The sequence below is a fragment of the Aegilops tauschii genome, chromosome 5 (assembly GCF_002575655.3).
Source record: "Aegilops tauschii subsp. strangulata cultivar AL8/78 chromosome 5, Aet v6.0, whole genome shotgun sequence".
Taxonomy (NCBI): domain Eukaryota; kingdom Viridiplantae; phylum Streptophyta; class Magnoliopsida; order Poales; family Poaceae; genus Aegilops; species Aegilops tauschii.
The window spans coordinates 246,284,365-246,296,395 of NC_053039.3; the positions used below are offsets into that span (position 1 = coordinate 246,284,365).

At 42.1% G+C, this 12,031-nt stretch overlaps 1 protein-coding gene across 2 annotated transcripts; it reads left to right on the forward strand.

Annotated features, from left to right (window-relative positions):
- The first annotated feature begins 2,192 nt into the window (after nt 1–2,192).
- LOC109757858 (uncharacterized) lies at nt 2,193–11,646 on the forward strand. 2 transcript variants are annotated; one of them, XM_020316695.4, is made up of 8 exons: nt 2,193–2,347; nt 2,472–2,664; nt 4,405–4,652; nt 4,969–5,139; nt 5,261–5,417; nt 6,983–7,122; nt 7,232–7,267; nt 10,295–11,646. In XM_020316695.4, exons 2-8 carry the CDS (start codon nt 2,538–2,540, stop codon nt 11,195–11,197), a joined length of 1,782 nt encoding a protein of 593 aa, XP_020172284.1. In that variant the 5' UTR covers nt 2,193–2,347; nt 2,472–2,537; the 3' UTR covers nt 11,198–11,646. The 2 variants fall into 2 exon arrangements, with proteins under 2 accessions (XP_020172284.1, XP_040245459.1); XM_040389525.3 differs by having other exon boundaries at nt 2,212–2,347; nt 2,448–2,664.
- The last annotated feature ends 385 nt before the right edge of the window (nt 11,647–12,031 follow it).

Sequence of the window (12,031 nt, forward strand, 5' to 3'; positions counted from 1 at the left end):
CGTTGCTAGCATCTTCTAGATTGATCTTGGTGACACGTAGGATTTTTTTTGAATTATTACTACGTTCCCCAACAATGCCCCTATGATTGATGTTTATGGAAATGAACTTGCTATAATTCCTTATGTCAAGAATGAAATTGTTGCTATTGCACCCACACTTGATAGTCCTATGACCTTTTTGAATTCTAGCAACCATACTATTTCAGAGAAGTTTGCACTTATTGAGGATTACATTGATGGGTTGCATTTTACCATGGCACATGATGATTCTAATAGATATAATATGCATGTGCTTGCTGCTCCTACTTGCAACTACCACGGGAGAGGAACCTCGTCTCCACTTCTCTATGTTTCTAATATAATAAAATTGCAAGAAACTATCTACACTATGCCTTTATGCACTTTTGATGATGATTTTGTTATGCCTACTACTACTTATCATGAACATGAGTGGGGAGATAATTATAATGCTTCTTGTGATCCTGAATTTTTTTTCGAGCTTCATGACAAATCTATTATTGATAATGACATTTGCTATCCTATTCAAAGTGGGTTTGGAAGAGTGTCAACTTGAGATAAAAATAATCCCACTACTTTGGAGAATATTCGGTCTTATGATTTTTTTTGACAAAAGTGGGTTTGGAGAGATCATGACTTTAGTTGATGTTAATCCCACTAGCTTAGAAGATTATCAGGCTTTGTGCTCTCCACAATCTTCATCACCCGATCAACACCGCTCTGGAGGTCGTTGCCAGTTTGCAATGCCAATTCTCTATACCTAAGGGAGTCATTCCCACTAACGTATTTGTCTCAACATGCAAGCAGACCACCTCACCGTACAATTAGGAGGGCCAGTTCTTTTGGGCAATTCTCCCAGAATTGACCCCCTCCCCAGCTTCTCCCAGAATTGCCACTTGATTTTTTTTTACAATTCCCAGCTAATTAGACCTTAACTAGCTAGGAATTGTAAAAAAAGATGAAGTGGCAATTTTGGGAGAAGCTAGGGAGGAGGTCAATTCTAGGAGAATTGCCCAAAAGAACTGGCCCTGAATGGGATAAGGTCCACCGCAACATGCAATCATGCATAGAAAAACCCCACTACAATGTTCAATGATGCATGAGAAAATATTTTCCATTTAATTATTCTACTTATATTCAATAAATATTTTACAATTATACATAATTAAATATAATAAGTCATGCGTGTTGTAAATTTACGTTCATATGTTATCAACCCAAATATTCATCACCCAGTTAAAGCAGCAACACACAAAGTATTTTCTAGTAATAGTAACTAAGAACAATAAAATAAACAGGCGTGTTAAGGTTTTACATGCTTAATCATCTTTACCGGGTGTGTTACCTTTAAAATGATCAAAACCAAACTGACTCATTTTTTCCACTCGGATCATACGAATCTTGGTTAAGAATAAAATCATGGACAACTTGAATCTTTAAGATTATCCTATGATTGTCAAAATCACACATTTAAGGTTTTTCATATTTGAAATTATCGATAACTCAAACCTATAGAGATTAGATTATAACATTGTTTTATCGCTCCTCAGTTTAGTGTATATTGTGTGTGTCTATATATATATATATATATATATATATATATATATATATATCATTTTTTGCCAGGCGTTGTATATATCATTGTGTTACTAATATTATATCTTCAAAGTAGTAATTTTCAACGGCCACAAGCAGTGCGGTCACACATGAGTGTTCCTATACTTATCTCTATTATTCACGAATTCTATCTTATCACATGCTTTACACCTCACAAACACGCATAGACATGTTTAAGAGTAGAACCAGTAACTTGTATCCGACGCGTTTCCATTTATTGTTCATGAGTTCTATCTTATCATCCGCTTTACAGCTCACAAACACGCATAGACGATTCTAAGAGTAGAAATGGTAACATGTCTCGGACGCGTTTCTGTTTATTGTTCACGGGTTCTATCTTATCACCCGCTTTACAACTCACAGACAGACGTATACGGCTTTTATAGTAGAAATGGTAACTTATCCCGGACGCGTTTCCGTGGTTCACGTGGTCTTCCGTTTCTTCGATATATTATTATATTATAATCGTTTGTATTTTAGCTTTCTATTTGATTTCTTTTACAATTATTATTTGTATTTCAACTTAATAAAACCCTAATCTTGAATTCTTATTAGGCAGCAAAACTAGCCCGAAGAGGGAACACAGACCAGAGAGAAACCACCCCAAAACCAGAACAAACCCTCCCTCCCTCGCCTTCCCAGGCCCCCTTCCCCTCCCCCTCCGCCCTCTCCTCTTCGGCGGCAAATTCAAGCTCGGGAGCTCGCAACCGTGGTCAGCACCTCTCTGCCCATATTCTCTGATAAGCTCCAGCCTTTAACCGGAACTCTCCGGGATTCCTGATATCTTCTTCTCGCGATTTTTCTACGCCAAGATTGATTCGATCTTGCCCGCGCAGGGAGTGCATATTTCTCTAGGGTTTTAGCGGGTCCGCGAAGGAGCGGACTTAGGCGGAGCCTTCCTGATGGCGGCCGCGAAGGCAGATGCAAAGGCGGAACCAACTGGCGGCGGCGGCGGCGGCGGCTCGTTCACCGAGGAGAGGCTCTCCGAGAAGCTCAATAAGCTCAGCAGCTCAGCGGCGAGCATCCAGAGTATCCTTTTTATTTATTCAGACGTCCTTATCGCACGCTCGCAAATTCAGCAGCATAGCTTGTGGTTTCTCCTTGTTGTAGTCTTGCTTGTTTTAGTATTATGGTGAATAGAACCCTAAACTGCAAGGTGGAAGAGGACAAAAAACTGCCCTACAAGATCCCGTGGTGTTCCATGCCTGCGCCATTTGATTGGTTAATTTGAACGGTCTTCTTTTCTCCATAAATGCTTAGTATTGTTTATTGGTGCGCACGAGTACAACTTTTTTTTTGACGGAAAGCACGAGTACAACTCATAAGAATGCATATGGGTGTAGTTGTAAACTGACTAATATCTCTGTAGCTCCTGGATTATTATTTTGATCTCCCAGGCTTCTTATATGAGAAACTTAGTTTTATCTGTCGTATTTGAAATGTATATAAATGAGCCTGAGTACATGTTTCGGATATCCAATCAGTATCGTGGCGTATCAAGTTCGTTTCGTAATTTTTTGTCTGAAAGAAAATTTGTGCGGTAATTTTGGTCTGTTGAGTACTTGTGTTTGTGCTGTCAATGCTTGCTTTCCTTCTATTTTAAATCCTGGGATAAAATGTTTAGCACTGTTGACTTTGAATGATGGTCTCTACAAGAAATGACATGTGATGGCAGGAACAGTTAGGAGTCTAAATTGCAGTGCAGTAGCCCTCTCTAGGTTGCCTGGAGTTCTCGTTGCCTAGCTAGCAAATTAGTCTGCACAACTTTTAACGTCGCCGCTTCCTCTAACATGGGATTAGAGTTAGAATGTGGTTTGCAAAATCAAACTATTCCTTCTGGTTGCCAGTTGACCTACCCCACTCCACTTGGTTAGTTGCTTGAACAATCTTTATGGCATAATTATTTTGATGGTATGTATCTATTATGTCTCCAGGATTGCAGTAACATTTTTCTGCACTGATCCACTGAGGTTGCATTGACAAAATATCTCAACTGTTTTAATGTTGTCGATCATATGCCCTTGACTTTGAGCCAATTAATCAGTTGGCTGAACTGTATCTTACACCATCATTGGTTACACAATCACAATAGACAATTTATTGGAAAGGGTATATTTGGAGTTTGAGGAAGAAGAGAGCATTCATCATGCAAATGCTTTTCCATGGACAAAAATGTGGATCATATGATTGTTTGCATATCTTTGTGCTTGTGTCTTCTGTAAATAAGTCTAAGGCACGTCATGCTATACATGCTATATGCTAATGTTATATCATTTAAAAAACTTAAAAGTTACTCTTTGTTTATCATTTCAAACATTTAATCAAGTCTTGTGAAGCTACAAAATACAAACTTTGGTGTGTTTCTTTGCAAACGACTCGAGTTTTTAAGCATAGTACTCCCTCCTTTTGTGGTCTCCAACCCTTCTAATTCTGCCAGTAGGTATTTAATATGCGAAAACGTTAATTATCAAAGTCAAACGGGATGACTGAGATTGCGATATTGACATGTGGTTGGCCAGGTTACAGATATGGCAAAGAATTCTGTTAACATGTGGAAGTATGAGTATGTGTCTCACTTTCTTATATGATGGTATACTCAACTTTGATTTACTTACATTCTGTGCTCTGATTATATTTTCGTATGACATGGATAAATTCCAGTTTTCTGGAGTATCGAATGTCAGCTTTAGTTAGTTGCTTTTCTTTATCCTATGCTATGCAATATATACTGCCGCAGCTTGTCTATTGTATTCCTTTATTCGTAAGCAGCACTTTCGAATTGGTGCATATTTCATCGAAAGAGAGCCAGAAGGGTTGTTGATACATGGCAGAGGCAGTTTAATAATGCAACAACCGATAAGAAAGTATCATTCCTGTATCTGTCAAATGACATCCTGCAAAACAGCAAACGCAAGGGAGGAGAATTTGTGAATGAGTTCTGGAGGGTTCTTCCTGGGTTACTGAAAGATTTCTACGAAAATGGGGGACAAGATGGAAAGAAAGTAGTGGCAAGATTAGTAAGTTGCTTCTATTTCATAGTTATAAGAAAGTCCATTTGTTCTCTAGACTTTTCCAGGAATTCTGAGGGGGTGAAAATGTGGCGGTGCCATCATAATGCTACAGTTACCATCAACTTAGTTGTTCAGTGAACTATTAGGATGCATATCATGCTGTTGTATTTTATTTTGACTATTCATCTATTATCCTGATATTCACGCACTACAAGAGTGAAATTACCTTTTGTGGTGAATTTAAGAAATAAATTCATTATTGTGATTGCAAGGCCAAGATCCAAAAGAATAACTTCTCAATTTTGTTGGGCTGTATCTGCAGATAGGGATTTGGGACGAGCGGAAGGTTTTTGGAACACGGAGTGAAAGTCTGAAGGACATTCTTGGTGACAATCCTCCTGCATTAAATAACAACAGCACTACTTCAAATCCTACCTCCAAGCCCTCTTCAGTTTCGAAATCTTCTCAGAGGGATTCCAGTCCAATAATAAAAGTAAAGTGTCAATTCTTTTCCACTGACATCATTTTTGTTCCTCTTGTACTTATTATTGATTCAGTATATTGGGATGAATTTGGGAGTGATAGCTCTTGTTGTTGTTTGTCTTTCACTGTAGAAACTGACTGTTAGCGGGATGCCTGAAAAGATTATAACCGCATACCAATCTGTACTTGATCAATATTTTGACGAAGACACAGCTTTAAACAAATGTAAGATTACAGTGGGTGTTTTGGAGAAGATGAATAAAGATGTAGATGAGGCTTGTACTAATGGTAAGGATTTTGCTTGCTTCACTAAGTACAAATGTTAGGGACAACTGCCTGCCATCGTGTAATGTTTAACTCGCTTTTTTTTCTTGCGTTTGTTATCTTGATGTGTCTTGTGTCATGATTGTTACAGTACTATTTTACATCCAGTTCCATCACTATTTATAAAGCTACTACATGCTACCCCGCACTGCTGCGGGAATTGAATATATTTCGATGAGATTGGAACATGAATATTTGGATTAATAATATGAGAACTAAAACTGAACATATATATGTTTTGTTGTATTTGAGTCTTTTGACTATCTATTTGACCCTTCCCCGGACCCCTGCGCAAGCGGGAGCTGTGTGCACCAGGCTGCGCTTTTTTATATTTGATTATTGTATAGCGTAAAATATTTATTGAATATATGTAGCATAATAGTTTTCCCATGCATGGTTGCATGTTGAGGTGCGTCTTTTGCTATGAATGGCTGCGTATTGAGGTTGGTCTTTTCCCATGCATGGTTGCATGTTGAGGTGCGTCTTTTGCCATGAATGGCTGCGTGTTGAGGTTGGTCTTTTCCCATGCATGGTTGCATGCTGAGGTGGGTCTTTTGCCATGAATGGGTGCGTGTTGAGGTGGGTCTTTTCCATGCATGATTGCATGTTGAGGTGGATGTTTTTTGCATGTTGAGTGAAATAGGTTAGTGGGGAACACATACTTACGATTTGGTGGGTGTTCTTGATAAAAATAATGGAAATGGAGAGGATTTGTATGTTGATGAATCGTTCATAATGCCGTGATCACGTGGGCACGTTAAATGAAAGAAATGATGATGGTTAATGTATTTGTATTCCTTTAATACACAACATTCACGTTATTTTCATGTTATGCATCGAAATAGTGGCTCTTTGATGTCCATTTTGTCATAATTGTAGTTTGCATGCTAATATCAAAACCATATACTCCATCCGTTCCTAAATATAAGTCTTTTTAGAGATTTCAATACGAACTACATACGGATGTATATAGACATATTTTACAATGTAGACATTTTGCTCTGTATGTAGTCACATTGGAATATCTAAAAAGACCTATATTTGGGAACGGAGGGAGTATATATATTTTGCATGGTTTATAGAGTACAAGAATAGGCTCCTATTAGTAGTTCCCCTAGCCATGTTCTTGAGCTATTCACCTCTGATAATCTGGAACCTGAAATTACACTAGAATTCTGGGTCTCCAGAGTAAGAAAAAACCGGACTCGAAAAAATTCTGATGCTTTGACAGTACTCCCTCTGTAAAGAAATATATGAGCGTTTATAGATCACTCTTTAGTGATCTATAAACGCTCATATATTTCTTTACAGAGGGAGTATAATACAATGCGACATCATAATTTGTTTTCACTTCATCACTTGAGTATAAGTATCCAATAGGTAGTGCTAATCTTTAGTGATCTAAACTCTCTTATATTTCTTTACGGAGGGAGTATAATACAATGCGACATCATAATTTGTTTTCACTTCATCACTCGAGTATAAGTATCCAATAGGTAGTGCTAATGCTCGAGTAATTTTTTCCGTAGATATCCAGCAAGCGTTGTCGCTGATATCCAACCTTCAAGAACAGGAAGCAATCCTGAAGCAGTGCATTGAGCAACTTGAAAGTGTTGATGCGGCAAGGATAACCCTGATCAGTAACCTAAAAGAAGCCCTTAGTGAAGAGGTCCTTAGAACCTTTCTTATCATCTTTGAAATGTTCTATCCTGATTGTTTATGCATACCATCTAGCTTGCAAACGAAGCTTTATATTCTTTCTTTTTTGTATGTAATAGGAAAAAAAGTCGGAGCTTCTTCGCCATCAGTTGCAAGTAAGTAATATTCTCATACCCACTACATGGTATCATCCTTTTTCATCTGTCATGAACTCTTGATCTGGCCTGGGAGATCACATCCGCGGTCATTATTTTTTTCTGATGCCTTCTGCTCTTATTGCTCAACTAGAAGTGAAAGTTCACTAGGGAAATACATGATTGTGTTGTGCATTTTATTGGATTCATCAGCGTCCTCATTATGGTTCCTGTTTGCCTTGTGCCAGCCATATTTGTCCATCTTGCGATGATTTGGGCACCATTATAGAAACTTGATGCTTGTTAAGAGCTCCATGATATGCAGGCATAGCTAGAATTTTGCTGTGTCATTGACATTCTGTTGAAGTTTGCAGATTTTTGGATAAGTATTGAGTAGTGTAATAATTGTTAAGGAAAGAAAACAATATAAGAAGCACGTGTATATGCAAAGAGAATCCTCTGGCATAGTTGTGTATGCAAGGAGAATCCTCTCTAAGAGCATCTCTAGCAGATCCCCTATCCTAAAAGTTCAAAACGCATCCCATTTCCTTATAATTTTTAGGGGATTAAAGTTTGATTCATCTAGCAGATCCCCTAAAACTCAATCCCCCATATTTATATTTGGCTCACACAATTCATCAAACACCTACACTACATACGCACACACAGCTCTAGTATACCCTCGGATGCCTATTTTTCTTGACAGAATCTGGTATACCCTGATTGACAATCGAACTCTCCTGCAAATACTTCACATGCTCTGAAATACTTAGAGCCCGTTCGGATCTTCTCCAGCTTCACGGAATAGCTAGCTTCCCGAGAAGCCAGCCGCCACCAGCTTCCGAAGGGAGAAAGACGCGTTCGGCAGCACCGAGCAGCTTTTCTCGGTCAGAATGGGCTGACAGCCCAGAAAGCGAGCCCAAGGCCCAGTTCGGTGGCTCATCACGAGAGGAAAACTGTACGAAGAGAAGAAAAAGTTTCGCGGATGCCACTTCGGAACGGCATTCCAACGTAATTTAAAGCAACTTCCCCTTCTCGTTTACGCGAAGCTGCGCTTCGGCTGCTCCAGAAATTTACACTGCGGGTCCCTCGTTCTCCAGAAGCGGGATTCTCGGAGCTGGCCCGTTCGGGTGGCTTCTCGCTGGCTGGATCGTGGAGGAGATCCGAACAGGGCCTTAGTACCATTGAACTGCACATTATGAACAAAATTCTCATTTGAGAAGTCACCTGCAACGCTTGCTTCTCAAATGTATGAACAGCAGCCACGATGTATTCAGTATCCAACTGCAACCCATTTGTCGCTTCAGCAACTTGCAGCTCATGCTGCTTGTGTGACAATGGCGCCACAATCCGGTTTGTCAGCTCTTGAGACGCATTGCAATGGCGCCGCAATCCGGAGCATCCCGAATCTACACTGCAGGCTCCTTCTCAGCAGGCTCATCCGTCATACACGAGGAGTCTGCCGACCAGGCCTCAACGCCGCCGTACGTAGCCTCCCCTTCAACATCACGCCCCTCGTCGTCCTCGACATCCTCATCAACATCCGCGCTCTTCCGCTTCCTGGCATAGTGCTCCTCAAAGAAGGCCTTCCGTGCGATGGATCCGGGGCGTGACTGCCCCGCTGCCTCCTAGAGGTACCGGTTGTGTTCGAACGCTGACCGTCGGCCCCACACGAGCGGCTTGGACAGGGACTGGGTCGTCGAGGAGCGCCTCGTAGGAGCCGTGCAGGCGTGCGTCTGCGGGGAGGCTGTTGTCGGCGACGAAGAGGCGTGCATTGGCCTCAGAGCGGTGGCCACGGCGCAGGCTGGTGCAGCGAGCAGCATGACTTGTGCGAGCTTGCGCGTGATGAAGCCCATGATGGCGAAGCACACCAGACGCGGCGGCTCCTCCGGCTGTTCAATAAGTGCGGCGGCGCCGGAGCCAAATTCTCCGCCGTCGGCGGGACTCTGGCGTCAGCGAGGGTGGCTGGAGGGGGAGGGGTCCCATTTTCTCGGTCATCGGGGTGGCGGACAGCCGGCGGTGCGGGTTCCGGTGGTGGCGGTGTGGTCGGACGGGAGCCGAGTGTATCCCCTGTTTATCCTGAGAGTTGCCCTCGTTGGACTAAACATAGTCCAGAGGGTGTCCTTTTCAAGGGATGTTTCCTTATAATTATATAAGGAGTTATACGTTTAGGGGATCTGCTAGCTAGGGGTAAATTCCATAAACGAAAATTCACCCCCTCAAATATACTCCCTCCGTCCGGAAATACTTGTCGAAGGAATGGATGTATCTAGATGTATTTTAGTTCTAGATACATCCATTTTTATGCATTTTTGCGACAAGTATTTCCGGACGGAGGGAGTAGCTTTTAAGGGATCTGGTAGAGACCCTCTAATAGGGTAGGTAACAACTACTGAATCTGCTGTACGGTTCTGCTTTGCAATGGAAGCTACTAGTAAGCTAGCCATGGTCTGATTGGGAAGTGGGTAAATGTTGACTTGCATGTTTTAACTTCCCACTTCAAGCACAAATCTGCCACTTATGGCTTGCAAGCTCCCATTGCCGGGAGGCTTTTTCATTACAGCAAGCCACCTCCCGCTTAGACTGCTTCGGGTTACATGTTCTTATGAGTTGTGAAGCTAACCAGCTTTGCATTAGACAGTTTGGGGGCTCTTTTGGGAGGGATATGTTTACATGTTCAGAACCCAAACAGGCTTTTTCAATACAGCAAGTCACCTCCCGCTTAGACTGCTCCAGGTTACATGTTCTTATGAGTTGTGAAGCTAACCAGCTTGCATTAGACAGTTCGGGGGTTCTCTTGGGAGGGATATGTTTACATGTTCAGAACCCAAACATGTAGGTTCTCTGCATATCTAGTATCCATTTCTGGTCACTTGTTACTGTAGCCTGGGCACTGAGTTGGATTTCCGGTTACAATTAACTTTCTTTAACATTGCTATCTACCATCTCAGTTTGCACTATTTTTGTCTGTCTCTGTAGTGTCCGTTTTAGGAGTTATTTAAGAAATTACTGAAGTGATTTGCAGCTAATTAGAGTTATTTGACACAGGTTGCTCGAGCAGAGGCTGAACATGCCGTGCAACTAAGACAACGATTTGGTGGTGCCCATGCCATTAATGTGGCATGGTCTAGTTCTAGTACGCTCATGACCACTATCCCGTCAGAGCAGACTGCTGCGATGATGCAGAATGCAGCAATAAGCCCAATAAGTCCCCAGTTTCAACCACCACATCCAGCAATCCCGCTTTCCGCCACAGCCAGTGCTGCAGATGATGAGCCCAAGAAAACGGCAGCAGCTATGGCAGATAAACTTGCATCTTTGGCATCTCCGGAGCAGGTGCTCTCCTCCATTTTGGCCTCCCTTGCTGCAGAACAAGCTGCTTCCATGAATGGCGGCTCGCCTTCCGTAGAGCTCTCGGAAGGGCCTCCAGGCTTCCAGATACCAAAGAGGCCTAGAATCGAGAATCCTACGCAGACCGGTGATATGGGTGCTCCCCCTTTCTTTGGGCAATTGCTGCAGGCACAGCAGAATGGAGCAGCGCCTACTTCTCTTGGAGGCATGCAGTCATCGATGCAGGCAAATCAAGCACCGGGCGCATTTGCACCACCTCCCCCTCCACTGCCACCTATGCTGCCGCCACTTCTGCAGCAATTCAGTCAAAATGGTGGAGGAATGTTCGGAATGGGACCTTTTGGGATGCTGGCCAGCTCTATGCCACCTCCACTGCCGAACATGCTACCTCCAGGTTTTCCAAGACCAAGTGGGCCGCCACCTCCACCTCCTCTTTCACCAGCCCAGAATCAGAGCCAGACCCAGCAGCAGCAGCAGCAGCAGCAGTCTCCGCAGGCACCGCAGCAATCTCCAACATCAACTGGTTTCTTTCCAACACCAGGCATTGGGTTCTTCCCTCCGGTTCAGATGCAGCAATCACCGTCGGTCCAGCGGCAATGATTACATAGCAACTGTCAGGCTAAAAAGGTGTCAGTTTCGGCCTAATTTTGTATATTAAGCAATAATTCCAGAGTGTTAGTTGGCAGGTCTGCAGGCAAGCAGGATCATCAATGCTTATGAGTCCGAAAGGTTTGTAGAATAGGTCGGTGGTTTGTGTGATGTATAACTGGTAACTTTTCCGTTTTGGTATGAGGAGGTTCATCATATGAAGTGGTTAAGACTCTTCTTCGTTGATCTGTGGCTCCTTAATTAGTCCTGAGGCAAACAAATGTTGCTGCTTGAAGAGCTGTGAACATTGGGCTCCTCAACTTGAGAACTTACCAGTGGCTTTGGAACACATGTTATAGACTTATAGTCTCATAGATCATGTTGTTTGTTTAATTTAAATCATTTAGACTAACATTTGTTTACATTTATTTATTGATTCAAATATAGTGTTTTGTTTATTACGTCGTTTCTTGTGCAAGTTTGCTGTTTCTCCTTGGGTTGGTTCTTTCTGAGTGACGGTTTGGATGTGCTGTCAATTCAGACTAACGAGTGATTATCCAAGACCAAGAGGGTTGAAATTAGCAGAAGTGGAGCTGATTTAGAATAAGAGAGGTTAAATCAACAAAATTGGAGGCAAGGAAATCCATCAAAACAGTTTCATTTAACAGCAGAACTCATATCTAGTTAGTATCTATACACAAAATAGTCTCCAACTACTACTCCTGTCCTGAGTGCTAGGTAATTAAGAGAAGGAACCAAGAGGTTGCTAGCGTGCTAGCTGATGATGAACCAACTAATTATTCCGGGGATTTGCATTTGATCTCCCCACAGGCGGCAGCGGCTTCA